This window comes from Corella eumyota, chromosome 6 (assembly GCF_963082875.1).
Source record: "Corella eumyota chromosome 6, kaCorEumy4.1, whole genome shotgun sequence".
Classification (NCBI taxonomy): Eukaryota; Metazoa; Chordata; class Ascidiacea; order Phlebobranchia; family Corellidae; genus Corella; species Corella eumyota.
Genome location: NC_137495.1, coordinates 5039876 through 5058943, shown reverse-complemented (window position 1 = coordinate 5058943; position 19068 = coordinate 5039876). Strand labels below are relative to the sequence as shown.

Sequence of the window (19068 nt, the reverse complement as noted above, 5' to 3'; positions counted from 1 at the left end):
TTGTTAAACGGTTAGAACCTCGCTGTAACGCATCTCTGTTACGACTTCACCTCACCAGTTCGTATTTGTTTCGAATGTGCAAGTTGCACGTTTTTCAATTTAGAAAAGTTAAAACGTTTTTTGTTTAGTTTGTAAGTTTTGTAGTTCATTTAGAAGCAATAATGGTGACACAAACAGATGATATAAGAGTAAGTTATTTATGTATTCGACCGAAATTTTAATTTTTGATCTCTAAACAAGCTAAACAGCTAAAAATAAAACGCTTTGAATATTTTTATAATTACGTTAATAATTAAAAAAGTTGAGTGTATATAGTAGTTACGTTAATAATTAAAAAAGTTGAGTGTATATAGTATATATATGCTTATGCATAGTACTTCATCAAAATTTATTAATTGCCTAAAAATTTATATTGAGTAAATTGTTTTAATTTTTTAGGTTTCTGGGGATGCCCCTGCTCCGGAAGAAGAAGAAAGCTTATCTTCAAAACCAATTATCGGAATAATTTACCCACCACCTGAAGTGCGAAACATTGTGGACAAAACTGCCAGCTTTGTCGGTCGAAACGGTCCAGAGTTCGAGTCTCGCATCAGGCAAAATGAAATCAACAATTCAAAGTTTAATTTTCTTAATAACAGTAAGTAAGATAAATTCTTCAATAAATTAAATAAATTTTGCACAGTTTTTATTATGGAACAGCAAGGCATTGAATTTTAACTAACTTTACTTTTCTTAAATAAATTTAGATGATCCCTACCATGCTTACTATAGACTTAAAGTAAAAGAATTTATTGAAGGCAAAGCTAAAGAGCCACTTCTGCCTAAGCCTGTTGCTGCACCTACAGTCAAGGTAAAAATTAAAAATAATAAAAATCTCTATTAAAAAAGTAAATAGTACAAAACAGAGTATTAAAAAAAAGTATTAAAAAAATTTTATAGCCTTCAGTAGCAGCCGTTCAGGAACAATTTATTCCGAAAGATCCTCCGCCTCCATCAGAGTTTACTCTAGATCCTCCTTCCATTGATGCTTACGAGATTGATGTGGTAAGTAGTGGAAGTAATAATGGGTATCCCATAATGAGTGTTGTTTTATAACAAAAATTATAAAAAAAATTTTTAAGCTACTTCAAAAAAAAAAATTTTTTTTTTTTATTCAAAAATATAAAATAGCATATAAATAATTTTTTTTTAAAAATAAAATTATTCCTATTTAATATAAAAATTTGTTATTTTGTTGTAGGTAAAGCTTGCAGCTCAATTTGTTGCCAAAAACGGACGAACTTTCTTGACGCAACTGATGCAGCGTGAAGCGAAAAATTATCAGTTTGACTTTTTGAGACCACAACACAACATGTTCCAATATTTCACTAAACTTGTGGAACAATATCAAAAAGTCAGTAAAACTTTAGCATTTAATTAAACTTTGAAAAAACAAAGCAAAATTTGAAAATTATTGTAATAACAAATTTAAGCTTACATTTTAACACTAATTCTTTTGAAAATTTTAATATGTTGCCCGGTAATTTTTTAGATTCTGATTTGCCCGAAGAGTACTCTGACCAAACTGGAAAAAGAAATAGAAAATCCAAAAATAATTCTAGATGACGTAAAAAGCTCCTAGTTATTTAATTTTAAATATATAAATTTAGATAAAATTGTAATACTACTTTTTTAATTTAATATAGCTTTAAATATATTTTTTTAGATTAAATTATTTTTTTTACAGGTTAAGTATAGAGTGGCATGGAGAAAACACGAGGACAGACTGAAACAGAGAGAAAAACAAGCCATCGAGAAAGAAAGAGCGATGTATGCTCAGATTGATTGGCATGATTTTGTTGTGGTGGAAACTGTGGACTTCCACGTTGATGAACGGGGTAAAAATTTACTTTCTGGCTCGATTTTAGGGTACATGGGTTGGTGCTTCAAAATTTAAAAAAGGGTGTTAACCTTTTATATGTTTAATTTTTTTTGAATTACGGAAAAATTCCCCATTAGGTAATTTCCCCAAACCAGTGTCAGTGGAAGAGTTAGGATCAAGATTGTTGCAGCAAGAGAGGTTGGAGAAGTTTGGTGAAGATGTGAATAAGGATGATGAAAGTGAAGAGGAGGAAGAAGTGGGAGGTCGAAGAGAGGAGCAGCTGGAGCAAAGAGGAGTCACTGCTCCTCAACTTGTAGACATGGACATGGAAGAGGTAAAAAATTGGGCTAATTTTTTATTTAAAAAAATTCAAAAACCAAATTTATATTTGAACTTTAAAAAAATATATTTAATTTTTCTTCACATTTAGAGCTCAGATGAAGAAGTTTACGAAGAGCCCCAAAAACCCACTCTTAAACCACCTGCACCCCCGAAAATTACCCCAGTGGAGAATATGATTATTAAGAGAAACTACAACCCCAAGTCCAAGCAAGATCAAATTGAGGAAAAACTTGTAATTAACAATTTTATATTTGTTTTAAATATATTTTTTAAGATTATATATTTAAAACATTTTTTTGAAATTTCGTTTTCTGTGATTTTCGTTTTGTTAATTTTTAAATAAATCTTTTTTGGGAAATTTCCAGGGCCCCAACGACAGCTACACAGTGTCCCCCATCACGGGTGAGCGTATCCCTGCTTCCAAGATCAACGAGCACATGAGGTACGGGTTGTTAGACCCCAACTGGAAGGAGTTGAACAGAAAACAGGTCGCCGAGAAGCAGCAGGAGGAAGAAGTATTTGCTGAAGGTTTGAAAATTTTTTTAAATTATTTTATTATTTTTTTCTAAATCTGGGTTTTGGAGGCTACATCTGTAACATTCCAGATTGTGTTAATAAATACCCCTCTTCTGGGTAACCTGTAACAGTTGTATTTTGTATTTGTTACTCCTACTATTTTTCTTTTTTTAATTTTTGAAAATTTTTAATCTTCAGGAAGTGCCATCGAGGCATCCCTGCATCGACTTGCAGAAAGAAGAACTGACATCTTTGGAGTGGAGGAAACAGGAATCGGACAAAAAGTCGGGGAGGAAGAAATCCCAGTTCCGGAAAAAGTAAAATTATAAATCAATAAAGTTTTCATAATATTTCTTTTTATTATTGTAAATAAAAATTTATTTTGTTTTAGGTTGCCTGGGATGGCTTTTCAAGCAGTGCTACGCAAACTAAGCAGCAAGCAAAATCTAACGTATCTATTGAGGAACAATTACTTCATATTCAGAAAACTCATGGCACTCTGGTGGACGAATCACTGGAAAAAATAGGACCCAAAGTAAGCTTGACATATAAAAAATAAATTAAGACGATTTTAATTTAAAAATATTTTTACAGGTTACCGATTCAGAGCCAGCCCCCCCTCCTTCAGCACCCCAAACATCTCAACCCACACCAGTTCCTGCCCCTATCACCACAGCCCAGGTGATATTGACCCCCCAAGCCCCGACTATGCTTACCCCAGTGACCCCTATTATGGTTCGCCCTGTAATCCAGCAACCAAACCCCGTGTTGGTGGTGCAGCAACCCGTGCAAGTTGTTCGACCCCCGCAGCGACAAATCATCGCAGTGCCCCGCCCCCAAATGATGATGGCCCACCACCCGGCCATGATGCAGCCCCAGATCATCCAACCCATGCAGCAGATGCAGATGACCCAGATGAGTATGGAGGGGGGACCCCCTCAAGCGAAGAAGGCAAGAACCGAAGCTGATTTGGTGCCAGCTAATATATTCTTGCAACGAAGCAGGTAAATTCTAAAATAAGTGTTTTTATTTTAAATTTTAACTTTATTCTTAAACTTAGTTGTTTATATTTCATATAATTTTTTTTTGCAGTGGAATGGTGTCTTTCAGAGTTCAATGTCCGAGTGCTCCAGAAAAATCAGAGTGGAACTTGCAAGGTCAAACACTCACCTTCTCACTCCCACTCACTGACGAGGTAACTCAAATAATTTAAGTTTTTTTAAGTAAAATTTTGTTAAAAATAAATTTAAGTTTGTAAAATATCTGAATTTCTTGTTTTCAGGTGTCTGTAATCAAAGCAAAAGTTCATGAAGCAACAGGAATGCCAGCTGGGAAACAAAAACTACAACTGGACGTAAGTTTGGATCTGAAACACCATCCATTATCTAAATCCCATTTATATACACCAAAATTTATTAAAGTTTAAAAAGTGCTTTTTAAATGTTGGCTTAAAAAAGTTTTTTATATATATCTTTATCCCCGATGTAGGAAGGTGGACTGCTCAACTTAAACATAGAGTAACATTAGTTACTCCAACCCAGTCTTGAGTTACCCGTGGCAGTTTGGGATATTATAGAATATAATTGCTGGAAAATTAAATTGCTGTTTACATATTGGCTCAGCAGCAGTTCATACAGTTTATAGCGCCTTACTCTAGGGTGCTATAGCTTAAGAGCAGTGTGAATTAAACCCATGACCTAATGTTGTGTAGCAAGTGTTCTTGTTGGAACAACAACTTTACTAAGTGTGTATTATGTGTTACAGGGTCTATTTATCAAGGATTCAAACTCACTTGCTTTCTACAATATGGCAAGTGGTTCACTGGTTACACTGCAAGTAAAGGAAAGAGGTGGAAGGAAAAAATAAAAATCTTTTTGGGACAAAAATTGAAGGATCAAATAAAAATAAAATGAGTATGTGTACATATATTTTAGAAGCGATAAAAAATCGTATCAATAATACAATTATTTTTTGTTAAAAATATGTTAAAGGAAAAGTTTGTAATATTTTGATCATGCTTTGATAAAAAACCTAATATTTACAACGACATATTTTAATTTGCCAAGCTGCCAAAATTGTAAATTTTTAACTGTAAAATACAAAAAATGATAACGTATATAACATGTGAGTATAGTAACTAGTTCAGTTTAAAGTCGCAAAGTATTTAGATTTAATGCTAATGTTGCAAAAAGGTAAATGCCAAATTCCTTGTAGAAAATGTCAAAACTTGCTGTACTACGGCCACACGAGAATAGTATTATTGGTTAAAACAATTGTCTTGCATTAGCAAGACATGTACAACTTCCTTTTATGCTACAATCTCTGGTAAGGGGGTAAAATTTTTTCGACTGTAGTTGGCCGCTATCATTTGACTGTTTTGATTGCAAATACAAAAGATCCCACATTTTTAATCGCTTCATAATATTTTAAAGGACCACAAACGGAATTATTATTTTCCAACACTCTGGAATGAAGTTTCCTAATCTGCTATCGGTTAGGTTTAAATGGGAGGCCTCCCAGTGCTACAATGGGAGGCCAACCACTCCACTTTGTATAGTAAAGTAGAAATATTATTTTAAGTTAGTTATTTAGTAGTGTTTAAGTTAGTTCTTTTGCGTGTAAGGCGTGGTTTTATGAAGTGTTAGTCAGAAGTTGGCATTGCAATTTTAGTGTAGGTAGGTGTATATGTGAGGTTAAGTGATATTGTGTAATAATAACGACATATGCATAAATTTAATGTTTTGTGCATATGCGTAATGTATAACGCTCGCTTTTTTTATTAATCCATGGTTTTATCTATGTGAAGTAAGATACAGTTATAAAAGCATTTTGGTAAGCTAGTTCTTCTAGATGTGGTCTTTAGCTATTATAAAGTTTTATGTATATTAAATGTTAATTTTTGTTTTTAATGTAAAGCTTAAATAAATTGTATATGTTTTAAGTTAAATATACATTACATTTTACTGTAAAGATGTGTTTTAACTTAAATTATAAGGTTTCAAATAGTAAGAATTATAAAGTAGGCCTTAACACAGGCTCTGCTTTAGCTTAAAAAACGCGCATGCTTAAGTCCGGCGCTTTGCTGAAAGCGCAAAAGCGCTTCAGTTTTGTGCCTTGGAATGTGCTAATGTTATCATGGAAAAATAACTTTGTATTAGTATGTGTTGTTGATAGTGTTGTATTTTTTGCTGATATATACATCTATTAGAAAATGTGTAACTATTAATGATAAGAAAAAATAAAACCGATTTTTTTGTAAAAGTCACCGCATAGGAGCAGTAGTGAACCAGTTTTAGTTTGTTGTAAAGTTACTCGTAAATTTAGTGTAATCTATAATATACCAACAAACCCAGCCCCCAGCCTATATCTTATAATGGTGAGTACTAAAAATACTTTTTTATTTTTACTTACTCAACCAAATTTTCATGTTAACATTATTTTCAGCTTTATAAATGTTCTAAGTTGTAATATAAATGTTTTGCAAGAGTTGATAACAAATGGCGTTACCATTAACCCGTGGTCATATCTAAAGCTATCTGAGTATTGACTATTTGATTTGTTATTAGTGTGTTATCGCAATTAAAAATCGCGTATCATGTTTCGGGGGGCGTGTGAAATGCTTGCCTATATGCCACCAAATCCGGGTAAATGCCAAAAAACTTAACCGCCAAAGTATTTTACCTTTTTAATCCGCCGTTTCAAAACAAATCCTTACGTTAAACGAACCGTACTAGATAAGCCATTTTAAACAAATTTTCAGCCGAACTATGCTAAAAAAACGTCACGGAATTAGGTTGACATCTTATCCATTGTTCTAAATTTGGTTTTATAAATGTCAGGCTACCTGCAAGACCGCTAATTCGTTTGTTCAAACACCTAATAAAAAAATACAACCGCAGAATGAAGGCGTAACGACCTGATTTTTAAAGAACTATTGTGTTAAAAATGTTTTTGTGATATTTATATGGCGTTTAACGAAAGGTTGAATGATTATTTTAGTCAGCAGTTCTTCGTCCTACTGTTTTTTCACCTTCAAGTACTGGGTACATTTTCCAAAAACAAATCGAAAATAAAACATAACATCATGTTGTTGGCTTAGTAAAGTTGGTATTTTATTTGTTTAAATCTTACGCACTTTACGGTTTTTATATTTACCCATTACTTTCACGTTTTTTTAAAATTCATAAATTTTCCTAATAAATATATGTTTTCTAACCAAACTTTTAACCAAATATTGGTAATTATCATTTTACTGGTCCATGTCTCATCATTTTAACGACTCTGAAAGAACTGTAAATTGCACATGAACATCTCTGACTAATTGACATCTATTTTGAAACACTATGCGCCTCACAAAGTCAGCCGTAACTTCTAATCCTATATAATAAGAAACGAAAATGATTAAAATATTTACAAACAATCTTCTAATAAATCGTTAGTGAATATAACAGTGCCTGTCAGTCAACTACAAATGCTTTTGTTTATAGGCTAAGTCAGGCGTTTAAGCCGTCGGAGTTTGATTTCAAAATATCTGTATGATTGTGTAGCCTAAGCCAAGGGTGCATTTTTAAATCTTGTGTTTATATAATTTAAGTTTAACTGTCTATTGTACTTACTGTTAAAGGGGACTTTAATATATGTATGTCTAGTTATGTATGTTTAAATTTTGAATAGCCTACTATGCATTCAATATTTAATTTTTTTATTTGAATGAATTGGACTGAGACAAAATAATGTTTTAAGAAAATCAAAAAGATAAGTCAGAACAACATTGAAAACACGAAAACAACAATAAAATAAATTTTGTAACAAAAATAAAAAAATATATAAAAATTGAAATATTCGTACTATAGAGTGTTTGATAATAAAAAACAAACATTGTAGATAGTATAAAACGGAAAATTAAACACTGATTAAAAAGTAATAAATTTATGTAAAGAATTTTTAACTTATGCCACCCACAAAAACAAAATAACTTAACAAACGTACCGGATAAAATACTAGGGTTTTTCTATATAGCTTTTTTTAAATGTGGATTAAATAAGAAAAAATATTTTATTTGAATTAATATGCCTCTATATTAACGCACCTAAGTCATTATACACACTAACGCATTATACAACGACATAATTCGTTATTTATGCATAGATTTTTATGTTATGTAATACATTAAAGTGCTAAAAGGTGAAAAAAATCTTCAAAGCATCTTCCGCCTTATTCAATTATCCGCTTGGCCAGTTTTCAGGCTATTTTTAAGTAACTTTTAAGTAATATAACAAAGGTAAAACAGAATTCAAGACTGTTGGATTAGCTGTGTTCTGTACAATAATTCTTTCATTGCACATTTTTAAATATAGTTCTTGTGTTTGGCTGATATTTACATTGTTTTTTGAAGTGTCATGAGGTCTTGTCAGTTTTGTCAGTTTGACTTTTTTTTAAGTTTCGAATTTCCTTTAAAATCATACCATATTTAAATGTTAAAGTCGAAACTGGTAATCAATCTACACAGCACAGTGATAACATTTTCAAATTTATTTATTTTTTTTAACGCCGCTCGGTCAGTCGTACGCAATAAATTGTCAGATGGCAAGTAAATGAAGAATGTAACTCTCTTGAACTAACGTAGCAGTGAAGCGCCCTTAATTTCTTAGCACCTTTCTCGTAGTTTACACTACATACCTCTGGAAGTTGTTCAGTTCCAACCTTATCCCTGCCTTAACATATGAACGAAGCAGGTAGGTATGTTATGCCTTTAGTCAGCCTCTTGAAGATGACGATGACGCCTGGGCAGTATTGGCTAGTCTTGGCGTTAAACGTGTCTTGGTTTTGGTCGTGTTTTTACTGGAAATTCCGTAGTTCTTTTGCTGCCGGTTACAGCGCAGCAGCTTCTTAAAAGTTTCGCGAAAGGTTTTGTTGCAGAGCGCGAAGCAGAACGGGTTTGCCGTCGAGTTCAAGTAACAAAGGTAATAGACCGGGTACCACACATTTGCCGGTATGCAGTCGTAATTGCCGCAAACTGCCATGATAACAACACACACATTGTATGGCAGCCACGTTAAAATAAAAGCTAACAGGATTGCACTTAGAGTTCGGACCGCCTTTTTGTCGCTTGACGGCATTTTATTGATCTTCTGCTTCCCAAGGTTTTTGTCCTGAACAGGTTCAACTGCATCAAGCACGCTGCTTCTTCTTCTTTCAGCTTTGCTGGGGACATCCGGGGCTGCAGGACCTATGACGTCATTACCGTTTTGATTGTTTTGCGTTATATAACTCGGCTCGCTTTGGCTTCGACAGACGACCGACTTATCGATCGATTTCTCCCTACCGTGCTTCGTCGGCAGTTTTGTTTTTAATTTTTGAAATAGGCGGGGTTTGCCATTCGGTTGTGATAACGTGTTCTGGGTTAAATTCTCGTCTACAGCGTGGCAGTCTTTAACGCACATTATGCTGTGACCAGTAGTAGATGCTGATCTTAGTCTCCCACGACCACTGTTTACCGATTTACTCGAAGATTCGCTGACAGGTACACACGCGCTTGAGGTCCGCCTTCTCGATATAGGAAATAAGGGAAAAGATTTAATGGCTGGCCTTGGCGACCGGCTGCCAATATTTCCCACAGTACTGCGCCTGCGCAGGCTAAGGAGAGGCGAGCTAACAGCGCTCTGGACACGCGTTTTTCGATAGTTTTTTAGATACTCCAAATACTGGGAACACTTTTTGGTCTCAACGTAGATAAGCAAATATAAAACGATCATAAGCATGACTGGAAGAAAAAAGGCAAGAATTGCGGTCACCAGAGTAATCTCGACGTTTTCTAAAAACCCCAGAGCGCACTGATCAGTTAGTGATCTTCCTTTGACGATGGGCCAAGCTATTATAGCCGGGCACCATAACAGTGCAGACAAAATCCACGCAATAACGATTGCAATGCGAGTCCGTTTTCGAGTTCTGTTCTTGCGATAGGTAAAAGGCCGAGTTATCGAAAAATATCGGTCAAAGCATATCAGTAACAGGTTGGCTACGGAAGCCATGCTTAGGGTATAGTCAATACACAGCCATATATCGCAGAACACGGTGCCAAATATCCATTTACCGACGAAGTAGTAGAAAGGTTGAATCACCATTGACGTTGCGCCGATTACGAAGTCGGAAACTGCGAGGCTGACAAGAAACATGTTGTTGATCGTTCTCAGCTTGCGGTTCGTCCGGTAGGAGGCGATCACGAGGTAATTTCCGGTCACCGTGAGAGCCATGAAGATAAATGCAATGAACGATACGACTAAGATCTATAAATAAAAATATAGGGTTAAACAAGTTTGACTAAAAGAGTGTCAGTGTAATTTGTGCTTAGACTTTAATCCGTAAGGACATCGTCATACAATGTAAGGCCAAAGTTTAATCTTTTATTACATAAATGGATGATAACCTTACGTGGCCAACAGCAGACTATAGTCTGTTATTACTATTGATTTTAAAGCAACCTAACTTAAACAAACCATTTTTGTTCCCAAAAAATATTATAATATTGTAGTAAAATATTGCTCAAGCATAAGTTTTTTTTATTTAAGTAAATTTGTTTCATATTGAGAAAGTTTGTATTTTCAATTCATGTTTAAAAAAAACATCAATAATCTCATATATATTGTATCATAATGGTGTTCATAATTGTTTTACAATTCTCCATGGGACTTAAGTTCTGACATCTGGGTATAACATTGCAACCAGAAGTATTGTAAACGTTTCGATCTGTTATTTATGGCGAGCCGAGGCGATTATATATTTACTTTCTCGTTACCTAACATTTATAATGCATAAGGCTTTGTTCTGTTTGGAATCTAAGTACACTTGCAATGCGGTGAATTAATTAGTTTACGTAGCCTATCGGATAATTCAAGGTACACAAAACAGAGATCTGGTCGATTGGATTGCGGTGTACGCTTCATTAAAAGTGAATTAAATTCGTCTCTACCTATATTACTACGCATTTTAAACAATATTACTACGCATTTTTTGTTTTGAAAATTCCGTAATAAATCTTCAGGGGCCGAAATGCCATATAACATTATGCCCAAATAAGATTCACTACACGCTGAAACAGCCAAGGTCTTATAAGCCAAAACATGATCAAAGTGAAATGTCGAGCTGGACCTAATTCGATTTACAAAGGTTAAGGTAAAATTTAAAAAAACGCAAAGCATGATTCAAGTCGGGTTCGATTCTCAAACCCATTTACGTGTAATGAGACATGTGACGTCATCTGATGGCATGTTAATGAGAGAGTATTGCGCATTCGGCGAGGCCTACCCGATCCCGTAGGGGGGTCGACGAACATGCCATGCCAACTCTTTTAAGCCATTAATCATTTCAAAACTAAATAAACAAGCACATTAAAAACACATTGACCTACCAACATGTGTTTTTGTTAATCAACAAAAGCGGTTTCGCGTATTTGTGTTTTAAGATATACTCGTGTGTTTATTAATTTTTAAGATGATTAAAAAAAATAGTAAAGATTCGTAGGCCCCATTATTTTTATTACTTGAATTCTGTATTTTCAAAAACACCTGTCTTAAATAATTGAGTTATATTTTTATATTACAATTTTCGCAATATAATTGCCATATGCCATACACCTTACTAATTAGGATTTAGTGTATTTACCCTGGCCAAGGAATAATCCTGATCGCTTGTATCCGCAGTAACGTTAAATAAAGATGAGGAATTCGCTGTAAAATCTGTTGTATAATTTTTGTGGTAGGCTTCGGTAAATGCTCGATAATCCAATAGCATATTTTTTTCGGTAGTGCCAAAATAGTTAGCAGTTGAGGTAAGGTTGTAACTTTTTCCAGCCATGGTGGTGACTCCTGCCATGGCTACTGACTCACGTCACGGAGAAATAGGTCACGGAGCAAGGGTTAGGCATGCTCTGACGACATTGGCCTAATTGTTTCCGTGTATTAAACATGAACTATATACCAAATTCTTAACGCTAAAAAACAAAAATGTTAACATTATGTTTTGGTCTTAAACAATACTAAGAATACAATACACATTCTCATAAAAGTCTTTTAAAGACAAATCAATCTTTTTAGTTAAGTTAGCCTTAACTAAAAGTTTTTTTTAACTAAACAAACCATGACGAACGTTCTTCTATTTAATTAGGTTATACTACCATATGGTATATCTATAGCCACTCAAATTCTAAACACTTTTGTCTGTATATTAGCTTTAATTTTTATATGTCAGTTATAGCATTACACTCAAATTGTTTTGTGTTGTTTACTATATTAGTATGGGCATGCGTTTGGTTACTTTTAATAATATCCATATAAAGAATACTTCACACACGACTGCTTCTATACATCCTAATAACAAATCAATTACTTACAAAGACTGGTATATACGTTAGAACTACATTCCAATATTATTAAACTGAACTGCCTTACATGCTCGGTTCTTAATATATAGTAAGTGCGACGTATGTAATAGTGATAAGAAATACACTCTCTGAATTTCTATTGAAGCCCTGTCTTATGTCTAATAATCCACAACTCCCAATGGCATGTATTAATGTGTAATACCATTAGTCAATATCAGCTTGTTTGTTTTTTATTAACATTTCGAATGTTGGTATCAATTAAACTTTGATGATTAGAATTGAGGTATTTTTTGGCACCATTTTGCGCGACATTTATTTTAAATCGTATTTGCACGCAATGTACCACGTGAATAACTTCCTTAGCTCCATCTTTTGTATAGCGTTTCCCTTACCCGGCTGTTAAAAGGATATAGTAGCGTTAAATTATTGTTTCTTTAAACAAAAATGCAGCTAAGTTATATAACTAACGGTCCATAAACTACATATATAATGCCTAATTTAGCTTAGTCGTTACAAATTATGAAACGTCAATTCTTCGCCTATTGCTTGACCTAATTAAATAAGGCCTTACGTAGGCCTGTTAACACTACTAAGAATTTAAATTGCAATTGCTGTTTTATTTAGTTAGATATGACACGAAAGCTAAAAGCCTGTGCAAACACAGTAGCTAAATGGTTATTAATTAACAAGTGTTTTTAATTGCGCAGTTTCGAGTCACGTGTTTAAAATGTAATCAACAAAAAGACAACTGTAGAATAAACGTTAAATGTGGTTTTTATGATTCACTTATACACTTATAAACAAGGCCACTCAGCTTTTTAAAAAGCCTAATTGCAGCGCTCTCTATATTTTACCACTTAACAAAACGTTGCTATTTTGCTTGTATTTAACATTCCTGTTGTGATACCTAAATGCAAGTAACTGGTATAATCTCACAAAGTAAACGCAGGTTAAAAGTACTGCCGCTTACCCTAACCTTTACTACGCTACATCACAGACTTAAGCCTGTTACTCTCTATTTGAGCAAAAAAAACGGTATTAAGTAACAATTAAGCAGAGTGCAGCCACTCGAAAAGAACATTGTATTCAGTTTCTGTAACACTACACCGCGTAGAAGAGAGTTTATATTATACGCTGGGGTGCTGACCATCTGATTGTTTAGCCTATTCCTGATGACGGCAACGCATTCAACCGAACTGTGGGCTTATACAAAGCAACACATAACTTCGTGCGACGGTCAATAGACCGCAAAAAAGGCGCGAGTTTTGACCAATGAGCTGGCGACGAATTCACTATAATGCAAAAGTTTTTTCCAATCATAATCTCGCTTAATTGCGCTTACAAATGTTTCATCAATTTTTAATCGATTATATAATAAAAAACATAGCATACTTCCAGCGGCAATTAGAATATACTAATGGCAATTGAAAAATATCGACCAAAACTTGTGTACTTTTCCAAATATTACTAACAGCATATTCTGAGAAAAACTACAACCCAATATCAATCGCGAATTTCAAACATAACTTGGTGACAATGATTGCCAATTCGCAGCAATTGGCGTCGACGTGTTAGGTCTCAATACTTTGAAGTATTATTATTAATAAATATGTCCATGGTGGGCAATACTGGTGCCGCAATAAATTTCCCATAACTTGCTTAAAGCTATTGGTAGCATTTAAAAAAAACGTGTATTTTATTTCGATTTTAAAATTATTGGGTAATTTTCTTAACTTTTTTTTAATTTAAGCTGAATATTAAAACTAATGTTAAACATTTGAGTTTACTTTTTAAATATTTTCAAAATGTAAACCTCATTAGTAATGCTGAACATAATTTTAAACCCTAATTTTGTAAAGGTTAAGTATTTATGCATTTTTGCAGCGACTGTTTTATTTTAAGCGGGTCAAAGCCCGTAAAATGTTAAGCCAGTACTTAGGCCAAATTTTTCGATCTTGCGGGAAAATTTTGAAAGTGTTTACTTTTATAAGTAGTTAACTTCGAGTATCTTCGAAAAGCGAATATTGTTTATGTTAACCTTTCGAGGGCCTATCTGCCGCAGATAATTATTTAACCAAGCCAAATGTCAATGCTTTTAGGTTCACGTGGTTTCAGTACTTAAAAGAATGTCCAAACATAATTACCGTCGCTAAAACGGGGGGCCCAAGTATATCCTATGCGATATATACCAATACGAATTGACCCTTTTGTTTATATAAATGCTCTAGTGAGCAAAAGGCACGCCGTGGCTTATACGACGGCTTTTACAAAGAACTTGATTGTATTAAAACGCCAAGACATAAATAACACGATGGAATAGATTTTGCGGTTGTTATTACAAGCCTTGAATTATATATGCTTTGGTGTTAAACTATTATATACTGGCTGTTACTACGGGGATAGATATTACACTGAATTCTATTCCATTATACGTTTTAAACGAATAGGCGCAAAGTCAACAAGCAAGAATAAAAGTTGTTCGCCTTTGAATAAAGTGTTATAGAAACACGATACGCTTGTTCGTTTCTATTTGAAAAATGGATCACGATATTGGACCCTAATTTATAATAATCACCGTGAAAATTCAGCTAGGGAACTATTAACGCTATTTTTGGAAAATGAGCATAATAGAAAATAATTTAATTCGGTTATAATGAAAGCATAAACATCTTAAAAAAAAGGAAAAAATTGAATTAAAACCTACAAATTTATAATATTATTTTATCAATAAATTTAAAACTTTAAAGAGAAAAATTGAACCTGGGTTTTGGCGCAAAAATGCGACCGTCGCTGTTAAAGAGTACAACGATTATTTTTTTGTTAATTAAAGGATTTGTTCGTTATTTATACCCCAAGAAAAACGTTAATTATTCAACAGTTTGCTTGTATTTTTAACCTCAAAATATAAAATAAACGCAGTAGTTTAATTTTCAAAGTTAGAAAAAAACGCATTTAATTCAAAATCTCGTAAACTCTTGTCTTTTTAATTAAACATAACCACATAAACACTTTAGCGAAACCGCTCCGAGTCAGAATTTGAATTACTCATCTATTTATACTTGTTTAAAATTGATATTTATTATAACATCGGTGTCTCAAGTAACTTAAATGCACTCTAAACCTTCTTATTCTTAGTCAGCACACCGTTATATTTGTTTACATTATAAATTACTTTACAACTAAAATACTTATATCTTACAACACTTACTAATATGTTTAATAATTCGATTACAAGTCCCTGCACAAATCATTATGTATGCAATAAGTCATACATTAGCCCTTATATTGTGCCCTTATGTGTAATTGCATGACAACAATATGCAACATGCGTGGTAGTTGTGATCTATTGTTGCTTATATGACCTCAGTAGTGAACACGGGCACGTAATTAGGATTTCCGTTTAGGTGCGATTACATTAAACGGTTAAAAGCAAGGGTGGAAAGTACGACACAAAAACTGATGTAATTGATTAACAATAGATACCGACGCTCGTGCAATTTTATGTTTATTTTTTGTCGCAAAATTGACTAATGAAAAATGAAACTATTTTCGATTTTTCTGTTGGTCTAAAAAAATTTTTTCAACTCAAAAATTTTTTTGTAAAAATTTTGATTATAATTTTTCAATATACTCGTATGATTTATATCGCCCTTAAATCTAAACTTTAACATAATTTTGTTCATTTATTTTGTACAGAGAAAATTATATTTTCATAAATAAATAAACGCAGCGGCTCACGGACAAAACAACTTAAAATCCACTTTAAAATTGTCACAAAAATTAAGAGATACCATCTCAGTATTCAGTATTGTAATACACAGAAAAATGCTGTTTCTGAGTTAGATTATAGAATGCGATTATAACCATTATGCTATTCAATTTCAAAAAACTACGACAAATTTCGAAAATTTAAACACCATATTCTAAACTCTACACGGGCTAAAAAACAGTATAAGAAAGCTTAAAAAGTGCATAACATTTTTGTACTCTGCGTACCTGTCGTTTCTTTTATCTAAAATCTAATTAAAATTTTTTTGATCAATATAACATCTTTGTTTACTTTGTAAGAAACATATCAAAATATAACCTTTATGTGTGCTCTATTGTAAGTTTAAAACTGTGTTTAGTTTATATCTACAACAACATGTCTGCAGCTTGTTGTTACACCATTAGAAAAATATAACTTTGACGTTTTTATTACCGTGGCCATAAAGACCTTAAACTAGTAAACAGTTCTTCGCAACTTGTCACAACAAAATTTCTTATAAATTTTTTGGCAGCATTATATCATCAAGATATTGGTTGAGCATCGGAACTTATCTATTAAGCGTACATAAACATTTTAATCTAATGCCGATCTTAAGTGAATTTATCTAAAGCCACTGTCGATCTAAACTCGCAATTTAAAGAACTAATATTTTGAAACAATTGCTTTCGTACGTCTGACGAAACCAAGTTGAAACCGAAAAAGTAATAAATAAGAATTGCTATTTATCAGGACAGCTTTATTTTTAAAACGACGTTTCCTATATGAATTAATCCTTAACCAAACATGCCACCCCGTTTATCATAACGATAAGTTTTTGTTTATACCAAGCCCCAGGGCTATTAACGAGGCATTATCATACTTTGCATATTTGTTGAGGTCATGACATTGCTACTTGTACAAAAAACTCATTTTATATAATTTGTTTCCACGACTATAACACATTATATCAAAATCAAATATAACTATACAAGCGCCTGGTAGCTTCTTTTTATATACACACATAGCTATTTATAATCAGTTTTTGATAGTATTAAGTATATTTGTAACTTATATTTTGATTTCTTTCTTTTCCCCTTAATGTAATTATATTTACTGATCGCATTTTAGGACTTATGTGTTTGCCTACTTTACCCTTTTTATTCTGAAATCATATGTTTACAGTTTACGTTGGATTTTAAAAAGGGTAAAGTTCATGTGAAATGTCAGTTGTTTTATTAAAGGTCTAAATCAAGACGAAATCACGTCAAACCGTCCACCCTACCGTCACAACAAAATAACAAAAACGTTGTCTTTATTCATAGTCACTTACTATTCGAACGCTAACATTTTGCCCGAATAAAGCCGTGAAATTTGTTGTGTTGTACTCTGATCGATTTATTTTCAAATGCTTATAAATATTTATGTTTCGTTGATATTTTTAGATCGGGTTAAAAATCACTCTGCATTCTTATCCCTTAACGAACAAATCTTTTGACCCGAATAAGGTAAGTATTAACCGTTTATAATTTTCTTTTTGTTAAATGGAGTAAACACCTCGTTTAAATAAAGGCACGTAATGCGTTGCCAACTACGCATTACCATAAAACTGCTGATATAAGTATTCTGATAATAGTTAAAACAAATTTTAATCTCTTGCTACTTATACAGATCTTCTACAGACTGTGCAAGACCATGTATTACCTATCGGATTATAAACACACTAATAGGCTAAAGTGCATACAATTCTTGGTAAGTTGCCTTTTATATTTGGACAAATTTTGCTGAGCTCATTATTAAAAAAACAAGTTAAAAAATTATATAAATAAATTTAAATTAAATCAATCTGTTTGATTCGACTTGGATATCCGCTATAGTAAACCACCTTGATCGGAACTGTCGAGCATTTCTTAACATAAAACCATAAATAGATTTAAAAGAAAGTGTAGACCTGATTTTACATCCTTTTCAACACCTAATACTAAGTTTAACTTATGTCCTAGTCCTGTATTTTGTCAATAAATCAGTCACCAGCGACATGTTCTAAACAGTTAACTGCATTTTTCTACCTTCAAAATGATTGCCATGTTTTTGAGACCTGACATAAATACACCACGAGGTCGCCTTTCTCATTTCTGCTGGCACAAAAAAAAACAGGCATCAAGTCGTAACTCTAACCTAGCTATCAGTTTGGGATTCTTTAAAAGCCTGTCGTAAGGAAGATTTTAATTATTAATACCCCGCTGTGTATATTTATTGTATTGGCCACTTACTTAACTTAACCTATTGCATGCGTTTAAATATACTAATATAGTATGGATTTTAAGAAAATGTCGATCCCACTTCGATCCAAATTAAAGGCAAAGCCAATTAAAGTTGATTCATTCTAACAGTACACAAAAACATAACGCAAACAAATCAAAGAAATGAATCACCAAAAACAAACTATAATCCGATTTGAATCCGCAACAAAAACCCACATAAAAAGAACTACCAAAAATGGAAGGTTTAAAATTTTAACAGCAAAATTTGCTGCTTTTCTAAACAAGTTACTTTGATCCAAAGACAGGGTTTTTGGTAACAATTTTAATAGAAACTTGCTTATTAAACATGGTTGTAAATGTAATACCAGTTAACCATATTTAATTGTCCACCGAGCTTTTCAACGACTAACAAACCGCCAACTATATAGACAACAAACACCTTCTGATATCTTAAAGTATTTTTAAATGCTTGTGCGTTGTCCATCAACAGTAATTTGCCACAAATGGTGCATATCATTGCTTGTCTAATGGCCTATGATGGCTTTAAAAATAACTTTCTTAAGAAATTTCTAAAGGCAATTTCCGTGCTAAACTATTTTATATTCTGTCTTAAGATATGTCGAAGTAAAATCTCCCTTCTTTGGTAAAATCAAAAAATTAATTTTCTTGACTACAACTATCTTAAATATATACTGTAGTTCAATGCATTAAATACGTGAAACATTTTAGTATCATAATATTAGTTTTAAGAACCTGTATTCGAAATAGGTAAAGGTAATTGACGCAATTCTGAATTTTTTTGTGAGATATATAGCAAAAAAAGACAAACTTAAAAAAAAAGATCGCGGTCGATTTGGGGTTTCAGTGAATTTAAAGTTAAAAATAGATTTAAAAAATCGATGAACAGCACCAACACCGGTTCAGCAAATCGACTTAAAGTGTTATTTTTTATGTAGAACAA

At 33.0% G+C, this 19068-nt stretch overlaps 2 protein-coding genes across 2 annotated transcripts; one reads left to right on the top strand and one right to left on the bottom strand.

Annotated features, from left to right (window-relative positions):
- The first annotated feature begins 64 nt into the window (after window positions 1–64).
- On the top strand, window positions 65–4791 carry LOC145755557 (splicing factor 3A subunit 1-like). Its single transcript, XM_082571796.1, has 16 exons — window positions 65–188; window positions 439–637; window positions 747–850; window positions 940–1044; window positions 1241–1393; window positions 1532–1606; window positions 1727–1877; window positions 1999–2195; window positions 2292–2435; window positions 2569–2731; window positions 2918–3036; window positions 3111–3254; window positions 3314–3723; window positions 3812–3914; window positions 4002–4073; window positions 4484–4791. Exons 1-16 carry the CDS (start codon window positions 162–164, stop codon window positions 4583–4585), a joined length of 2268 nt encoding a protein of 755 aa, XP_082427922.1. The 5' UTR covers window positions 65–161; the 3' UTR covers window positions 4586–4791.
- Window positions 4792–7412: 2621 nt separating this feature from the next.
- Window positions 7413–11729, bottom strand: LOC145755561 (muscarinic acetylcholine receptor M2-like). Its single transcript, XM_082571801.1, has 2 exons — window positions 11381–11729; window positions 7413–10005 (listed from the first exon to the last, which is right to left on the bottom strand). Exons 1-2 carry the CDS (start codon window positions 11588–11590, stop codon window positions 8476–8478), a joined length of 1740 nt encoding a protein of 579 aa, XP_082427927.1. The 5' UTR covers window positions 11591–11729; the 3' UTR covers window positions 7413–8475.
- Window positions 11730–19068: the final 7339 nt, after the last annotated feature.

Excerpts from the sequence above, each read along its gene's own strand:
- LOC145755561 (XM_082571801.1), bottom strand. The coding sequence starts at position 11,590 with ATGGCAGGAGTCACCACCATGGCTGGAAAAAGTTACAACCTTACCTCA. Across the intron at positions 10,006-11,380 it reads AGGATTATTCCTTGGCCAGG|ATCTTAGTCGTATCGTTCAT; the intron begins GTAAATACACTA and ends TTTTATTTATAG.
- LOC145755557 (XM_082571796.1), top strand. The coding sequence starts at position 162 with ATGGTGACACAAACAGATGATATAAGA. Across the intron at positions 189-438 it reads CACAAACAGATGATATAAGA|GTTTCTGGGGATGCCCCTGC; the intron begins GTAAGTTATTTA and ends TTAATTTTTTAG. Across the intron at positions 2,436-2,568 it reads ATCAAATTGAGGAAAAACTT|GGCCCCAACGACAGCTACAC; the intron begins GTAATTAACAAT and ends GGAAATTTCCAG.